The sequence below is a fragment of the Macrotis lagotis genome, chromosome 1 (genome assembly GCF_037893015.1).
Source record: "Macrotis lagotis isolate mMagLag1 chromosome 1, bilby.v1.9.chrom.fasta, whole genome shotgun sequence".
In the NCBI taxonomy this organism is placed as follows: domain Eukaryota; kingdom Metazoa; phylum Chordata; class Mammalia; order Peramelemorphia; family Peramelidae; genus Macrotis; species Macrotis lagotis.
The window spans coordinates 904,793,967-904,811,417 of record NC_133658.1 but is presented as its reverse complement, the minus strand read 5'-3'; the positions used below and the strand labels follow the sequence as shown (position 1 = coordinate 904,811,417).

The 17,451-nt window shown below is 57.3% G+C and overlaps 3 protein-coding genes across 6 annotated transcripts in view; 2 read left to right on the top strand and 1 right to left on the bottom strand.

The window, feature by feature from the left end:
* The window catches only part of IGFL4 (IGF like family member 4), a 120,332-nt gene extending 117,377 nt beyond the window's left edge, over positions 1–2,955 (top strand). The window contains 1 exon segment of the mRNA XM_074217389.1: positions 2,391–2,955. Within this exon segment, the coding sequence (XP_074073490.1) occupies positions 2,391–2,955 (565 nt within the window).
* A 593-nt stretch (positions 2,956–3,548) lies between these two features.
* CALM3 (calmodulin 3) lies at positions 3,549–9,613 on the top strand. Of its 4 annotated transcripts, none has more exons than XM_074219203.1 (7): positions 3,910–3,934; positions 5,463–5,479; positions 7,342–7,372; positions 8,645–8,788; positions 8,909–9,015; positions 9,207–9,342; positions 9,433–9,613. In XM_074219203.1, exons 2-7 carry the CDS (start codon positions 5,477–5,479, stop codon positions 9,459–9,461), a joined length of 450 nt encoding a protein of 149 aa, XP_074075304.1. In that variant the 5' UTR covers positions 3,910–3,934; positions 5,463–5,476; the 3' UTR covers positions 9,462–9,613. The 4 variants fall into 4 exon arrangements, with proteins under 4 accessions (XP_074075306.1, XP_074075304.1, XP_074075303.1 ...); XM_074219202.1 differs by lacking the exon at positions 3,910–3,934 and adding an exon at positions 4,171–4,722; XM_074219205.1 differs by lacking the exons at positions 3,910–3,934; positions 5,463–5,479 and adding an exon at positions 3,549–3,738.
* A 2,899-nt stretch (positions 9,614–12,512) lies between these two features.
* On the bottom strand, positions 12,513–16,751 carry PTGIR (prostaglandin I2 receptor). Its single transcript, XM_074219200.1, has 2 exons — positions 15,722–16,751; positions 12,513–14,678 (listed from the first exon to the last, which is right to left on the bottom strand). Exons 1-2 carry the CDS (start codon positions 16,508–16,510, stop codon positions 14,445–14,447), a joined length of 1,023 nt encoding a protein of 340 aa, XP_074075301.1. The 5' UTR covers positions 16,511–16,751; the 3' UTR covers positions 12,513–14,444.
* Between the last annotated feature and the right edge of the window lie 700 nt (positions 16,752–17,451).

Here is a 17,451-nt window from a genome sequence, read left to right as displayed (position 1 = left end):
TTTCGCCAATTTTCAGGGTGAAATTTGCAAAGGTAAAATCTGTAGATAGTTTTTGATTTTCATCAAACCCTTTATTAGTGATTTTGAGCACATTTTCAAATTAGTGTTAATAGTCTGACATTCTTCTTTTGTGTATATGGGATGTTGGTATGGGACTCTGTCCCTACTGGCGGAGATGAATGCCCTATAAGGGGACTGAAAGATTTGGTAAGAGCTGAGAGAGCTTCAGTTCTGGGCCAGTTCCCTCTGAATCCCTTTCGGGCCTCATCAAACTTCAAGTACTCTTCAGGATTCTTCAAATTTCAAGTTCCTTTGGGTGTTTTTGGCTTCTAGTTTCAAGAGAGAAGATGGAAGAAGACAACCCTACTTCAATTTGGTGAAGAGAAGTAACCAGTCCTGTCCTTGATTTTGCTACTCTAGAGTTAGTAGGGCAAAAGTTTCCCTTTGAGGAGATCAAAAACTATCTCACTCCCAGTGAGAGTGCTCCTTCCTTCTGTATTGTCTGATGTATAGTCCTTTGTATACCTTCTCTTGTTTCTACTTTGCTATGATTTGGATAAATGAATTTCTTTCCTATTCACTATTTTTGTTCATTATGGAATTGGTATTAGATGGGAAAGCTTTGGTTGTGTAGGGTGCCTCTCTCTCCCCAGAAATGACAAAGTGAAAAAAAAAATGAGTTTGAGTCCAATCCTTTCCCCTAGACTATTAAAATTTAAGGGAACAGATAAATAGACCTCTAACCCTATACTCTCCCCTCTGGGACTCCAGCCCAACTTCCTGATTCCTTTCTTGGCAGGAATTGGAAAAGGGTCAAGTCATAGGATGACAGGCCTCAATACATGTGAGCCCCTCTCCATACAAGAGGCTCGACCTCTTTTTCTCCACATATAAGTTATTTGTTCATCATGCTGTGTTTTAAGAGCCATCCCAGCTCTGACATTCCATGTCCTAAGGTCTCTTATACCTTCCTAGGATCTTTCAAATATGCCCTTCTCTCCTCTGCCACTGCCACCATTCTAGTTCAGCCTACCCAAAATCTCTCCCCACTCCAGGCTATCTTCCTCTCAGTTGTCAGTCTGATCTTCCTAAAGTAAATGTCTGATCATGTTACCCTCACACTCAATAAACTCCAATGGCTCCCTATTGCCTCCAGGATCAAATATAAAATTGTCTGTTTGATGGACTAAAGCTTTTTCTAGCTTGTCCCACCCACCTTTCCAGTCTTCTGCTTTACCCTCTTCTTGGTACTCTGCAATCTAGTGGCATTGACTGGTGTCCATAGTGAGTTCTTGTACCTTAACCATAGCCCTCCACCTCCCCACCCATTGCCTTTATATGGGCTGCCCCCAGGCCTAGAACGCTTTCTCTCCTCATCACCACCACCGATTCCTTCAGCTCCAGATCAAATAACATGTTCTACAAGAAGCCTTTGCCATCACCTGTAATCCTAAATCCTTCTATCTGCTAAGCATCACCAGTTTATCCTGGACATGGCTTGTCTGTACATAACTGTTGGCATGTTGCCTCCATTAAGAGCAGGAATTATCTTTTTTTTTTTATACACTCAGCAAAGTATAGATTTAATAAATGCTTAACGACCAATAACCAACTGAAGAGATTCTCTACTCTAATAAACCCTGTTGCAGACTTGTCCCTAGCCCTGACACTACTTGTTCTAGGCCCTCCCAGCTCTGACATCCCCTGTTCTAAGGCCTCCCCCAGCTCTGACATTCCTTATTCTAAGGCCCCTCTGCCCTGACATCCCCTCTTCTGAGGTCCCTTGCAGCTGACATTCCTTGTTAGGACATTCTAGTCTCAGTTCCCTCTCCCCAGCTCTGTCTGGCATCCCACAATGTCAGCTGTGTGACATCCTACAATCTCAGCTCCCCACCCCCAGCTCAGACATCCCAGTCTCTGCTCCCCCCCACCAGCTCCGGCATCCCAGTCTCAGCGCCCCCTCCCCCAGCTCAGACATCCCAGTCTCTGCTCCCCCTCCCAGCTCATCTCTCAGTCTCTGCTCCCCCCCCCCATCTCGGACATCCTAGTCTCTGCTCCCCCCCCCCCAGCTCCGACATCCCTCAGCCTCTGCTCCCCCCCCCCAGCTCCGACATCTCTCAGTCTCTGCTCCCCCCCCCATCTCGGACATCCCAGTCTCTGCTCCCCCCCCCCCCAGTTCGGACATCCCAGTCTCAGCGCCCCCTCCCCCAGCTCCGACATCCCTCAGCCTCTGCTCCCCCCCCCCAGCTCCGACATCTCTCAGCCTCTGCTCCCCCCCCCCCCAGCTCGGACATCCCAGTCTCTGCTCCCCCCCCCCATCTCGGACATCCTAGTCTCTGCTCCCCCCCCCCCAGCTCCGACATCCCTCAGCCTCTGCTCCCCCCCCCCAGCTCCGACATCTCTCAGTCTCTGCTCCCCCCCCCCATCTCGGACATCCCAGTCTCTGCTCCCCCCCCCAGCTCGAACATCCCAGTCTCAGCACCCCTCCCCCAGTTCGGACATCCCAGTCTCTGCTCGCCCCCCCAGCTCGGACATCCCAGTCTCTGCTCCCCCCCCCAGCTCCGACATCCCAGTCTCAGCGCCCCTCCCCCAGCTCGGACATCCCAGTCTCTGCTCCCCCCCCCCAGCTCGGACATCCTAGTCTCTGCTCCCCTCCCCCAGCTCCGACATCCCTCAGCCTCTGCTCCCCCCCCAGCTCCGACATCCCAGTCTCAGCGCCCCTCCCCCAGCTCCGACATCCCTCGGACATCCCCGCCCCGCCCCCACAGGACCACATCAGATCTGGGCTGCGGGAGCGCTCTGACGCCCGCGGTGGAGACTCTGGACCGCACAGGCCGCGGGGGGCCGGGGGCGCCGCACAGAGGCCTCAGAGGGCAGGGGGGAGGGGGCATCCCTGCCGCCCCCTCCCCTCTCTCCTCCCGGGGCGTGGTCTTCCCCGCGCACTGGCTCCTGTGACCCCGCCCCTCCGGTCCGAGCCCGGGCTGGGCTACGTGATGACGTCATCCTCCCGGTCAGACCCAATAAGTGGCGGGAAGAGGGCAATGGGGGGGTCCCTCCCCGCAGCACCGCCCCACTCTCCCTGCGGAGGGTCGATGGGAAGGAAGAGGCGCTTGTCCCTTCGACACGTAGAAGCTCCCTGCAGTCTCTTCCCTCCCAGGACAGGCGACCCCTCCTCCCAACTCTTTCTTTTTCTTTCCACGTCTCCCTTTCCGGTCCCACGCGGTGGCCCGTTCCGGTTTGACGCATTGCAGGGAACGTCGGACCAATCGGCGATCCCCTCTCATTTCCGCTTCCACCGCGGGCCAATCATGGCTTGGTTCACACGGTACGGCGTGGGGGGGCGAGAGCAGCCACTCAACTCAGCACCTGCTGGTATCCATCCGCCAAGCCCGCTGTGACTAAAAGAGAACAGGAGAAATAGTCCCCGGGAGTAGATCCGGCTCGGGCCGCGGCTGCCGCGGGCTGCCATGGGGAGGGCGGAGGGATCCCGCGCCGCAGTGCGGCGCTGCGGCGGGCAGGGAGGGGGCCCGGCGGGGGCGGGGCCGCGGCACGGGCGGGGCGCAGGCGCAGGCGCAGGCCGGGCGGCTGTCGGCGGCGCGCGCTGCAGTCTCTGGTGGCGGGAGCTGTGCCCCCTGCTGCGCCCGGAGCCCGGTGCCCTGCGCCGCGCGACCCCCGCTCCTCCTCCTCCTCCTCCTCCTTCCTCTCCTCCTCCGGCGCCCGCAGCCCGCGCCCGCCATGGTGAGTGCGCGCGGGGGGAGGGGACCGTTAGGGTGGGGGAGGGGAGGCCCGGGGCGGGGGGAGGGGAGAAGGGCAGAGTTGGGTCTGGGGGCGGGGGGGCCCAGGGAAGGCGCCGCCTGCGGGCCCGGGGGGCGGGGAGGAGCTGGGGTGCAGCGCACACGGGGGGGCTCTCGGGGGAGATCCCAGCCGGGCACAGGTGGGGGGGCCTGAGAGGAGGACCCCCAGGGAGAGGGCTGGGGGGGGGCTGGGGGGCCTCGGGGCTCGGAAGGGCGGCTCCGACCGGGGGGCCCCCGATGGGGCTGTGGGGGGAGGGCGGCAGTGGCCCCGGCAGGACCCCTGAGCAGGGCAGGTGGCTCCCGAGGAAGCCGGCGAGGTGGCAGGGGAGAGGGCAGGCCGGGGGGGGCCGCCGGGGCGGGCCGCTGCCTGCCGCGGGGGGGGCGCTTGGAGGACGCCGGGGCCTTCTTTTTGTTGCCAGGAAAAGAGGGTCATTTGAACCCTTAGAAAGAAGAGGGATTGTTGGAGGGTCAAGGTTGGGTCACGATGAAAGGAGGGCTCGGCCCTGTTTGTTGGGGGGGGTCGGCAGGCCGAGCCCCCATCGGCTGAGGCCTGCCGGATCCCCAGGCCCTGGGGCAGTTGGTACACGGAGGGGCAAGAGGCCGGAGTGACTCCTGCAGGTAGAGGCCGGGTGGCAGTGAGGGCCTGGGGGCGGGGGAGAAGGATCCCGTGCCAGGCGGGAAGATGGGGCCAGGGGCTGGGCCGGGCCGGGCAGGCCAGAAGCAGAGAGGGAAAGGTGCTTGGAATTGAGACGGAGGCCGGGAATGGGGTGGGCTGCGCAGTTCTGGTGGGGGAGGCACAGGGAAGGTGAAGTCGGGAGGATCTGGGGTCTCAGCCAAGTGAACGAAGACGAGTCGCAAGTTGTTAAGACAAAGGTAAAAACTGGGGGATGTGGGAAGAGAGACCTGGGAGAAGATTCCAAGGTTTCAGGTGGGTTCCAGAGAATGCAGTGGGGGTGGGGCCTGGGAATTGAGTTTGTGCCCCTGGTGGGCATCCTGAAGCAGAAGCCTACCTGCTAGGGTGTGGAAGGTGAACAGGTCTGGCTTTGATCCAACGTAGTGGAATTTAAAATTGACAAAAGTGGGGTTGAGGTTGGGGGAGGAGGTTGCAGGTGGTTTTTCTGGAAGGTTAGAACAAAGGATTGGGGGGAGGGGGGCAAGCAGAAAGGAATTTGGCCAAGGGAACCCAAGAGAGCCGGAGCTGGTGGGTGAAGTGAAACTGAGGTTTGGGGGTGAAACGAAAGAGCCCGTGGGTCAGACAGGAAGCCCCCCCCCGCCAGCATACTGACCCTGGCTCCTTCTGCAGAAGGGGAAGGGCTGCTGGAGCCAGCCTGCAGCATCACAGTCTTGGCTCTTTTCTCCAAAACAAAGCCCTATGATGTGGAATCTCCTTTCTCCCGGACGTGGCAGTCTTTTGGGAGTCGAGTACCCATCACTTGCTGGGGTGTTGGATGCCTTTTTCCAGAGAGCCCTCCCGGAAGGGGGGTTATAAGGGTTTGACCAGTGATGGCTTTGATAAGAACCCCACTCCCTCCCAGTTGACTTAAGGAACAGTCATTCCATCCCTGAGGCTTTTGCCTCCCAAGCCAAGCCCCCTTGGCTCCTCCTGGGGCCTGGTCCTAGAATGTCAGACCTGAGAGATGATGATCATCCAATTTCTCCATTTTCTAGCTGAGGAGACCAAGATGGTGAGTGACTTGTCCCAGATGTTTGTTTCCTCCTTGGCACAGCTCAAATTTGGAGAGAAAAAAGGAAGAATCGTTCTTCCCTACTCTGCGACTCACCCCCGCGCCCTCCCCACACACAGACCCAAAAAAAAACCTGCATTACCATGACTGCTGGTATTGGCTGAGGGAGAAGCCTGGACCGCCTTGGCTCCCATCTCCCTCCAGCCCTCACCTCCCAGTACTGTGGTTCAGAAAGATGCCAAGCTATAGGGTCTCCCACCTCAGGGGGCACAGCATTGGTTGGCTGTTTTTAACTCATCACACTTGCTTCCACTTGGGATCCTGGAGTAGGGGGTGGGAGGGGAGGAATCCTTTCACCCTTGGTGGACTTTGGCCTAGACTGCTGAACGACTCCCTGGATGGCATGGGGGCCCCACCCCAGTGTCAGATCTCACCAGGACCATTGTGGAGCATGGAGCCAGCCCTGGGCCAGAGAACTAGGACTTGGTATTGGCTCACCTCCCCATTTCTCAACCCTCTTCCCCCAGCTTAGGGACTAGAATATGGAAGTGGGGGATAGCAGACAGTCAATGCTGTTGACAACTTAACCCCCATCCCCCAATTTTGGCCTTCCCCTCTCCCAGCCCCCCTGAAACCCTGGCCCTGGTTTGGGGGGGGGGGGTTGGCCTCCCAGCTGTAAGACATTGTTGGATGAATATGGAAGGGGGTATCCCTGTCTTTGTTCCCTCCTTTCTGGCATGGGCCCTGATCTGCAGCCCTGCTTCCCTCTCTCCTTTCCATAATCTGTCTTCTCAGATGTCATGATGGAGGGAACTGGGACAGATTGTCTTCTAGAAGCAGGATCCCATTGAGAGAAATTACAGGTCCTTTTAAAAGGGCTACTGCCCCCCAACTCAGCTGCTGGTCCTGCTGCCTCCATGCAGAGGCAGGGGAAGGGAGGGGGGCTTCTGGTTAGAGAGGCTGGAGAAAGACAGGGGCTTCTTTTCTGAAGGGGATTTTTGTTCCTCTTTCCTCTATTACATTCTTTTGGGCCTGGTTCCTGTGGGGTCCAAAGTTTCCCTTTCCCAAGGGGAAAAAATAACACAAGTACTGTCCCCACAGGAGTCTTCTTAGCACTGATGTTGAGAGGTTTGACAAGAGTAGGTAGCCACCCCCAGTGACCCAAGGGGAGTAGTGGCCTTCCCCTGGGGATGACTATGCTTCATTGGTCCTCGCTCCCATTCTGAGATCTGGTTGGATTTCCAGCTCCCTGCACTGCGTCCCTACCCAGGGAGGAGGCCCCTGCAACACAACCCAGACCAGTCTCTGCCAACCTGTCCTGTGGAGTGGGTGGCTGGGAAGCCAGGCTGCCCTCCAACAAGTGACCTGGGGTCTGGGGATCAGGAGCCGAGTTCTACCTGGCCCCTCGGGCTTCCTGAGAGACTGAGGGGCCGTGGGACCTGATCTGGGTTAATGATGCAGGCCCTGCTCCAGAACTGACCTGTTTCAGTTTGGCAGAACCCTCTAGTTCTGCTTGATGAGGCCTCTGGGAAAGAAGCTCCCGCCTCCTCAATGACACCAGAAAGACACAAACCCACAGCCAGGGTGGGCTTGTTGGAGGAGGGAACCCTTGTCCCCCACTACCCTCCACCACAGGGGTGGCAGAATCTGCTGCCCGAATCTCAGGCCGCCTCATTCACCAGACTTCTCCATTCTATACACCTGAGCCGGCCCTGCCCTTCCAGCCCAGCCCTTTTTGTCCCCAAGAGGGGCACTGTCTTGTCTCTGCCCAAAGCGCCGTTTCCTCCTGAGGTGGTGGGATCTTGCGGGACTGCTCATGATGGCCGGATGGCCCACTGACAAACTTCTCCTGACTTTTCCAGGCCGACCAGCTGACTGAGGAACAGATCGCAGGTGAGCCTCCTCCCTTGCCCCTGCCCCCTCCAGGGACGCCTTGGCACAAAGTCAAGCGTCTCAGGGCCCTGCTCGATTCCTGTAAACTTGTTATCATTTGGCTGCTGGCTCTGGGGAAAGGGCAGCGATGCCCTCTTGGGCCTTGGAAAGGACACAGAGTGTGTGTGTGTGTGTGTGTGTGTGTGAATGTTGGCACCTGGCACAGAGGGCCGGGGGGGTGGTGGTCATGGTTCACATTGCCAGGGGCTGAGCTCTGTCCAGAGAGGGCCTGGATTCAAGCCCACAGCTCCCCACTGCCCCTTTGCTGTCTGCCCTCTCTCACCTGCTGAGGGGAGTGAGAATCAATCCTGGCTTAGATTTAAGAGGCTTCCTGGCTTAGGGGCATCCTGGCATCAGCTTCCAGGCTTCTCATTCACTTAGACAGGACTCAGCTGAGCTGGTGTCTGTTTGGAGATCTGACCCAAGCTGATTATTCTTCTCTGGTCTTTCTGGCCAAAGTCACCCCGGGTCCATGTGCTCAGAACACAGTGTACCATCTTGTCTCATGGAGCATTCCCTAAGAACAGGGTACTTACAGAACGTGGGCTTTGCCCTAGAAGAAGCAGTGAGGGGTGAGGCAGAGGACAAAAGCCAGCAGGCACATGGGAACGCCGCTTGAGGGTTGGCCTGCTGCCGCCACCACTGAACCTCCCTAGACAGGACCCTTAGGGGATTGGCATCTGGATGTCTCCTGTCCTCAACAGCTCTAAAGAGGAATTGGGATGTGGGAGCATCTGGTGCTAGAATGAACTCGGGGGGAGTTGGAGCCATGTGCCCGCCTTCTGAGCAGCAAGCTGGGCCTCCTCCCTGCTTCTAGCCTAACCGTGACCGAGGCCTTCCCCTCCCTCTTCCTCCCATCAGCCATGCACCACAGTTGCCCACCCCCACACCTCCTGACCCAGCTGCTCAGCCCCAGTGGCAAATGGGGGGACAGAGCCAATTCTTGGGGACTGCTGTCCCTTTTGTGGCATTTCCTCCCAATTTTGGGAGAGGGGCTAAAACCAATGCACCCAAAGTGGTTGGGGATTGGCTGCCTTTCCCCCATGCCTCAAGTCAGTCAGGCCTGCTTCTCAGGCATGGAAGAGTCGATCACTGAGCGGGGTCAGGGGTCCTTCCAGAGGCTGGGTTCAGCTTCTCTTCCTCTTGACCCACTCTTGGGGGTGGGGAGACAACCTTGCTGACACAGTTTGGGAATGAATGTCCCTTTCCATTCTGTGTGGTCTCACGTTTCAGAGTTCAAGGAGGCCTTCTCCCTGTTTGATAAGGATGGTGACGGGACCATCACCACCAAGGAATTGGGCACTGTGATGAGGTCTCTGGGTCAGAATCCAACTGAGGCTGAGCTCCAAGACATGATCAACGAGGTGGATGCAGACGGTGAGCTCTGAGGAGGGAGGGTGGGTGGGCCCCTCTGCTGGGGAGCTTGGTATTGCCACCTTCCTAGCCTCATCTGGCATGGCATCCCAACCCTCTCCTAATCTGGGCCCCGGCTTCCAGGAAATGGGACCATCGATTTCCCAGAATTCCTGACCATGATGGCAAGAAAGATGAAGGACACAGACAGTGAGGAGGAAATACGAGAGGCATTCCGCGTCTTTGACAAGGTGAGCAGCCGGCTCTGCAGTGGGTAGGGCCCCCTTGTCTCCTATGTAACCTTTCCCATCTTCTGGGGGGATGCCCCATCGGCTTTCTGGGCCCTGGAATCTGAGAACCCGTTGAGGTGGTGGACAGAGACCGTGGGGGGGATGTGGGAAGGAGGCACTGACCTGAGGCCTCTCGTGGCGTCCTTCTCCAGGACGGGAATGGCTACATCAGTGCCGCAGAGCTGCGCCACGTGATGACCAACCTCGGCGAGAAACTGACCGACGAGGAGGTGGACGAGATGATCCGAGAGGCCGACATAGATGGCGACGGCCAAGTTAACTATGAAGGTGGGTTTGACCCTCGGCCGGGGGGGGGGGGCTTGCCCCTTCCTGATAGATGTGCCTAACAAGCTCCCTCTCCCCGTCTTGTCTCTGCAGAGTTTGTACAGATGATGACCGCGAAGTGAAGGCCCCGGGCAGCTGGTGATGCCCGTTGTCCTTTGATCTCTCTTCTCGCGCGCGCTCTCTCTCCGACACTCTTACTCGCATAACCTGGTTCTAAGCCAACCCTGACTGATGACTGAGAATCCGACATAAAGCAACACGAGATTTGTCCCAAGCTGCATGACTGCTCTTTGATCTCCCCCCTTCGTTCTCCCCTCTCTGCCCCCAGCCCCCCCAGACAGACCCTCCCCCACCCCAGCAGGACCTCGGCCTTCATGGCCTTCTCGGGTTCCTCCTCTCCCCGAGATCCCTCACCCTTGTTTTCGGAGGCCGGTGCTGGCCCCGAGCCAGGAGCTGCGGCCGAAGGGGGTGGGGGAGAGGGTCCCTCCTAGGGCAGGAAAGCCAAACCCTTTAGATGTTTGCATGCGTCTGGCACTGTGGAAACCTGGGGGGGGGGGCAGTGAAAGGTCGAGAGGAGTTCCACCACAAGGTGGGGCTGGGGGTGGGGGGGCACGAAGAAGATGGGGCCGCCTCGTGCGGCCTGGCCTCAGACCCCGAGGAGGAGGCACTCCCGGGCCCCGGGTGGGGGGCAGGACAGGGAAGAACAACATTACAGACCCCATCGGCTTCTATTCCCAAATAATCAGCGATTGGCTCTACCAAGTTTTGGCCTGTGGGAGAGGAGGGGAGAGAAGACCCCGCTCCCTGGGCACCATGTACAAACTGTAAATGTCCCCCTCCCAAAGCAAGCCTCTGTAAATATCTGGTGCTAAAGCCCCCCGCGCTTCCAATGCTCCAGTCCCGCAGTTTGAGTGGATGTGTCAATGGTCGCTTGGCGATGTGCTCGAGTCTTGGATTTCCTTTTTCTTTTTCAGGCAAAATCCACCTATATATGTGTGTGTGTGTCTAGATCTACATATGCATATATATCCACATATATAGATAGCTTGGGGGGTGGGGGGTGACCCAACTACCATTACCGATCCTAGCTGCAATAAGCAATGTAGGAGACCCCGGCCGGGCCCCCCTCGCATCTCTGTAGCCACTTGCCACGGTCCTAGGCTCGCCGTCTGCTTCGTCTCTGCTAGTCAGCCTCTCCCTCTGCCGGTAGCATGATCAGCAAACTTCTCGCCGACGACGTCTGGGCCCAGGAAGGAGCCATGGGCAGACTGGTCTTCCTCCCTCCTTAGGTTCTTCCTTCCCTCCTCGATCGCCCGATTCCCCGCGCCCAGCTGGATGGCACTGACCCCGCTCGGGCCTGGTGAGGAGGCGAGGCCGCCGGGCACGAGAGAGTCGTCTCTCTCCGCCAACCCCTGGTGCCCTCCTCCCCGGGGAAGCCCAAGTGGAGACCCGGCCCTCTGTGGCACACGGGCAGGCGAGGTGGGAGGGGGCTGTGGCTCTTTGGGGAGTGGCTTGAGTTTGTTTTGTTCTATTTTTTAAACCGGGCAATATTGTGTTCAGTTCCAAGCTGTGAAGAAAAATATAGATCAATGTTTTCCAATAAAATACAGTGACTACCTGGGCTGGCTCTCTCCCCCTTTTGTGAGAATTCAGTCAGGGTGGTCCGTGAGGGACACCGGGCACGCTGCCCCCCTCGGCCTTGGCCTCTGGCGGGGCCTTGGCTTCCCTGCGGTCTCTGGGATGGCAGCCTGTGCCCCCATCTGGACAGATGGGAGCCCCTCGACTCTGCAAACAGCTGCTTGTTGGGGGCTTTCTCAGCAAAGACCCCCATCCTTTAGGTAAGGAAACTTGAGACAGGTAAAGGGAAGCCTTGGCCGGGCTCACCCAGCTGGGAAGTGTCTGCGGTTGGATTGGAACTCAGGACTTCTGACTCCAGGGCCCGCTGCAGCCCCCGAGGGCTCCCAAGGCCTTGGGCTCACTCCAGATTGCTGGGGAGAGTTTGGCTCTTGGGGCCACGGAGCCGGCTTGGGAAGTCAGTTTTCAATTCGAATGTTGAATGCCTGCTGTACGCAGAGACCTCCCAAACGGGGCTTGTCCTGGGAGCCGGGGGACAGGATGCGGGTGGGGGGCGCCGACTGACCCTCGCCCGGCACCCCCCAACGAAGCTATATGAAGACTGGGAAGGATGGGGGCGGGGTGGGGATCCCCGAGCCCCTCTGCAGCCAGCAGGGGGCGGCAGCCGCCAAGCGCAGGGGCGGGGGGGGGAGAAGGGCTCCTGGTGACATCAGTCCCCGTGTCCGCAGAGGGGGAAAGGACCGTATCAGGGTCACCCCAAAAGACAGGCCGCCTGGGGGGATGAGCGTCTGTCCGCAGCCCCCCCTCCCCGTAGGGCCCTGAAGCCAGAATTGGACAAATGAGGAAACAGGCTCACAAAGGTCCCCCCCCATGTCAAAGGTGGGACTTGAACTCGGGGACTCGACTCCAGCGCCACCAGGGCCCCACCCGGCATGCCCAGGAGCTGTGGGCAGGGGGTTTTCCCCGTGCCCCTCCTGGGCTAGGTGACTTCCCTCCCAGCTTCCTGTCATCCATTCCCAGTGGGCCTTTGGGCTGAGACCCCGGCCGCACCCCACCTATCCATCTTCTTCCCTGTTGTTCCCCAACTTACAATCCCAGAGACACCATCCAGCCCAAGCCTCCCATCCCCCAGGTGGCAAACTGAGGCAGAGAAGGAAGGGAGGGTCCACGGGCGACCCTGTAAAATTGATCAGCCCCTAGCTTGAGGCGGTCTCTCCGGGTGCCCACATTCATTCTAACTTCTGCCCAAACATCCCCAGTCATGGAGAGTGAAAGAGCCCCTGGATGAGGGGCCCCAGGTGTGCCCCAGCGTCCATCCCAACAACCTTTACATGGAAGTTGCACCCCCCCCATTTTACAGATGAGTAAAAAAATAGGATCAGGGATTTAGTGGCATCTTGGAGGTGGAATGTGAATCCAGGTCCATCATTACACCATATCCAGGACTGAAAAGGTGGAACCCCCTATTCTAAGGCCCCTCCCAGCTCTGACACCCCCTATTCTAAGGTCCCTCCCAGCTCTGACACCCCCTATTCTAAGGTCCCTCCCAGCTCTGACACCCCCTATTCTAAGGTCCCTCCCAGCTCTGACACCCCCTATCCTAAGGCCCCTCCCAGCTCTGACATCCCCGGGTCTAAGGACCTTTCCTACTCCACTATATGCTAGGTCTTCTAAGATCTCATTTAGCTTGACTTTTGAGACCTGAGTAGCTATCTAATCCAACTACACAAAGGAACCAAAGAAAAATGACCCACCCAAGGTCACACAGTGGATGACTTAGTCACAAAAGGGCTAGGCCCACACTTCCAGGTTCTTGGCCTGGGCTTCCTTCTTCTACCTCCCTTTCCCATTCCCCACCTCCATCCATACAGCTTCAACTTGGCTGGCCAAAGTGACCCAAAGGAGACTTGTCCTGCAGAATCCAGCAGCCCTGGTCTGAATGACAGCCCGTGTTAGCCAGGCTGGAGAGAACTAAACACATCACAGAGGGTGAGGCCATGGTCAGGAAAAGGGAAGTGGCATTTGCCTGTCAAGCTGCCTTTTTTCTACTCACCCTCCAGCCAAGATGCCAATTCATCATTCCCTCTGGTGCCCCAGATTAGGGATTGTACCTCCAGCCCTCTCCTTGACCCCTAGAAGCTTGCAGAGGCCTAGAAGGGGCCTCACCCATTGGATTGCGAACTTGGGGGAAAGAATAGAGGACTAGAAAGACTTGGGGAGACATTAGAGCAAACTCTGGTCCAAGATTCCCGATAGTAGCCTACATGCCACCTCCATCAATCACATGTTACGTCGAAGGACAAAGAGAAATGGAGAGCTTTGAGAGCCTAAGTGGTTGACCCTATAAATAGGAAGCTTGCAATCCTCATTTATTTAGATTTGGAGGCATAGTGCTTTGGGGCCCTTGGCCCATTTCCTGGCATTTGGCTGGGAACATGCTTCTGCGACTAGGCGCTATCCTCCCTACCCCACCCCCACCATCATGTTGCCCCCCACCCCTGCGTTTCCTTCTCTACCATTCCCTTCTTCATCCTTGCCAAGCCAGCACTCCACCACCCCAGCTCCATCTTCTTTTGGTCATTTCCCAGATAGTCCTCCCACCTTGGGGTGCGTCATCTCCCCTGGCGGAAAAAACTTGACTAGGGCCTGGGGAGGAAGGGAAGGGAAGTATATGAGATGATTTGGGTTGGGGGGAACTGAGAGGGGCAACTTGTCTGATGGAAAAAGAAGTCCTTGAGATAGAGGTCTCCTATACTGATAAGAGGAGAGATCCACCACCGGCAAAGGTAGCAGGGATTGGGCACCAGAGTTGGGGACTTAACATTGAGGATCCAGAAGCCACCAGACCTTGGCTACTTTCTAAATATTTAGATAATGAGATGGATAGGGGATGATGGGGGGGGGGGTTGGGCTGGGCTGAGCAGGGGCAAGGGACCAGAATGCCTAGTTATTTTGAGATCACTGTTCTTTCTGGGTTCCAGGACAAACTTTCCTTTCTCTCATGTCTGGCAGCTACTTAATGGGGTGGTTCCAAAGGCGTGCTGGGGTGAAGCCCCTCCCCTCCCCCCAGCCCAAAGAGATTGGCAAGCCAGTTGCCAGGGTTCCTGGGATGCCACTAAGAAAACCAGATATGTCTGTCCTCTCTGCTCCCCTCCTTTGACTGAGCCCCACCCAGGCAGCTGGCTGTAGCCCTGAGATTTCGTCCCCTTTTGAAGCTGGAAGGGTCTTTGGAAGCTATTCTAATCCCTTCATTTTACACTTGAGAAAACTGTAAAATGGGGCAGGAGCTTGGCCAGATTCACAGAGATGAAATGGAGAGTTGGTCCATCTCTGGCATCATGGGGTGGGGGTGGGTGGGTAGGGGGCAGGCTCTGCCTTTGGTATCGGAAGGAGAACGTGCTTGGCCCAACAATCTGTCCTTTCTCCCATATTCCCATGAGCCATAGCTCCCCTCCTTCACCCCACCTCACCTAGCAGGATCTGAGATGGCAAACAAGCTGGGGGATCAATAAAGGCAGGTGAATGCTGCCTCATCCTTGGGTTGTGTCGGGAAAGGGGAAATTATGGACCTTAACAACTGGTGGTCCCATGGGTGGGGCCCCACGGAAGCAACAGAACACATGCTGGAACTTTCGGAAGACAGCCTTTCTGAAGAGGATGAAAACCCAGGGGTCCAGGATCGGGTTGAAGGCACTAAATCGGAAAGCAATGAGGTCCTCCAGGTCCATGGGGTCAGGATTGATGGCCTGTCTGAAGCCACGAATCTGGGGAAGGGAAGAGAAGCAGGGGACAGGTTAGTGGGACCTTTCTTCCCTCCTTGTCTCTCCTCCTCCTGGGGATCAGATCTCCAGCTCCCCACACTCTTGGGGAGCCAGGAGCCCTGGTTCCCTGCCCCCCCCAATTCCACCCATTCTGAGGGGGATCTCTGGCCATGATCTCTCCAAACACAAAAATCAAGGAAGAGTTCCAGGCTTCTAACCCTCCTGCCCTCCCCAGGAGCCAAAGCTAGGGACCCATAGCTTCCCAAAAGAAGCCAACTGGATCAAAGGGTTCAAAGGGTGGAAGCAATGAACCAAAGGTCACCAGAAAGGGGGAGGAAGAGGAAATTACAAAAATTACAAAACAGATTTTTAAGCCCAGATCTTCTGACTAAAACCATCCCTGAGATACTTCCTCTCTGCCTTCTCTCTACCCCAGTGACTGCTTCAGGCGAGGGGAACAAGAGATGGGGGAGGGCAACAAAATGAGGGAAGATAAAGATAAAAGGAAGGAGGGGAGAGTGCTGAGAAGGCCTAGGGGATCTGGGATGGGGAGTGAGCCGGGGCCCTTCATGGGATTTGAGTCCATGATCATAGAAGAGACCCGGATGCTATCCGGATGAGGACAGAGAGATACACTCCCACCTCCATCCCAAGCAAATCACCTAGCCCTCCCCAGCACCATCCCTTTCTACAAAGTGAAGAAGAGAAGGCCAAGGAAGTTTGTCCACCATCACAAAGGAGAGACCAGTGAGCAGCAGAGTCTCAACTCTATCTCAGGGCTGGGGGAGGGGGTCTATATATTGGACATGAGGGGAAATGAAAGGGGGTGATGGGCTATAGAATAGGGAAAAGAGGAGGAGGGACAAGGGGAGAAGAGTGGTAGAGAATCCCATTCATAGGATGTCCTCCCTGAAAGGGACCTTTAGGGGAGCCTAAGTGACAGAGAACCCTAGACAGCCCAACAAGAGAGCAGGAAAGGCAAAGGAAAGAAGGAAGGTGCTGCTCCCTTGCCCCCTTCTGGCCTGGCCCCACTTTCCCCTCCTCACCGTGAGAGGCAGCGAACAGATGGCCAGGATGCCCGTCATGAGAGCCAACAGGATCAGATGGTCCACCTCATCTTCACCCTCCCTGGGCCCTGGGCCAGCTCGACCAGGAGCCAGGGAGCCCCTCCGCCGCCTCTGCTCCCGATACATTCGACACAAGCTCAGGGTGACAGAGCCATTGCAGAAGATGATGGCCCCCACCAGCAGTGCCACTAGGCTGGCATAGGCCAGAGAGAAGGCCCTCACGGACACCTCCTCGGAGCGCATCTGGATGAAACACCAACTCCCTGGGCAGTACTGTTGGTGGCGGCCCAGCCCCAACAGAGGCAAGGAGCAGAAGAGGGTACAGAAGGTATAGATAGCTGGCAGGGCCAGCTTGGCATAACGACGTCCATTGAGCTGAGCGTAGCGGTAGGGGTGGCTGAGGGCCAGGCATCTCTCCACAGCCATGGCACAGAGGATGAGTGTGGAGGCCAGGCCAAAGAAGGTCATGGCGAAAGCGAAGCAGTGGCACAGGCCTGGCCCCTGGCTCAGCCCCAGGAGGGAGCTGTTCTGTGCATAAGCCACAAAGACGGCCGGGCTCAGGAAGCATGTGCCCAACAGGTCGGTGCCAGCCAGCCCTGTGACCAGTATGGCGAAGGCTGAGGAGCGCGCCCGGAGAGCCCGCCGGTGGGCAGCCAGGATGCCCAGGGCCAAGCCGTTGCCAATCACTCCTGCCAGAAACATCAGCGTGCTGGTCACCGGTCCCCCGTTGCCCTGGACGTAGGTGAGGTTCTCACACGGCTCAGACATCCCTGGAAGAGCTGGAAGCTGTCCCAAGGCCAAAGGCTCTTCCAGAGGGGCAGCAAGAGCTCCGGGGCCCTCCTCCCAAGCGCACCCTTCAACCCACTCCCTCTTCTTGGCAGCTCAGATTGCCCCCCTGAGCTCACCCTCCCCTCTCTCCCAACATTTCTGGAGGTCTTCAGCGCCCCATGGTCCGATCTGACTGACTCTGACTCAACTCTCCCTTGTGCATCTGTCTGCTGCCTCTCTAGCTTCTGAACGCACCTCCCCTCCTCCCCCTCCCTCTGCCTCCTCCCTCCCTCCCTCCTCTCTCTCCTCTCTCTCTCTCTCTCTCTCTCTCTCTCTCTCTCTCTCTCTCTCTCTCTCTCTCTCTCTCTCTCTCCTTTCTGTCTCTTCCTCTTTTTCTCTCCCTCTCTTTGTCTCTCCCTATCTCTTTCTCTCCCCCTCCCCACCCTCCCTCTCTCTCTCTCTCTCTCTCTCTCTCTCTCTCCCCCTCCCCTCTCTCTCTCTCTCTGTCTCTGTCTTCTCTCTCTCCCTCTCTCTCTCTCTTGTTTTTCTCTCCCCCAGCTCCTGGCTGCCTCATCCGCCTCTCTGGGCTCTGGATTTGCCCCTTGCTCTCACAGACACCCTCCCTTTCTCCCTTACTCATTCCCCATCTCACTTGATCTACTCCCCACCGCTGTTTTTTGTTTCCTCTCCCTGCCTCCGCCCCATCTCCCTCCCTCCCTCCCTCCCTCCATCTTCCTCCTTCCTCTACTCTCCCCCTCCATCATCCCCATCCAGCTCACTCCCTCCATTGCTTCCTCCCCCACATCTCCTGACTTCTGCCATTTCTCCCAAACTCTGATGTCTCCTCTATCTCTCCCATGCCACCTCTGTCTCCTTTCATGTTTATCTAACTCCCCAGCCCGCATCTGTCTCCCCCACATCTCCATCTTTTCGCTCTTTGC

What these genes read in the sequence shown, in the direction of transcription:
- CALM3 (XM_074219202.1), top strand. Translation starts at nt 4,557, where the DNA reads ATGGGGTGGGCTGCGCAGTTCTGGTGGGGGAGGCACAGGGAAGGTGAA. An exon ending in CAACGAGGTGGATGCAGACG is followed by an intron (nt 8,789 to 8,908) that starts GTGAGCTCTGAG and finishes CCCGGCTTCCAG; the next exon opens with GAAATGGGACCATCGATTTC. An exon ending in CGGCCAAGTTAACTATGAAG is followed by an intron (nt 9,343 to 9,432) that starts GTGGGTTTGACC and finishes TTGTCTCTGCAG; the next exon opens with AGTTTGTACAGATGATGACC.
- PTGIR (XM_074219200.1), bottom strand. Translation starts at nt 16,510, where the DNA reads ATGTCTGAGCCGTGTGAGAACCTCACCTACGTCCAGGGCAACGGGGGA. An exon ending in TCTGTTCGCTGCCTCTCACG is followed by an intron (nt 14,679 to 15,721) that starts GTGAGGAGGGGA and finishes TCCCTTCCCCAG; the next exon opens with ATTCGTGGCTTCAGACAGGC.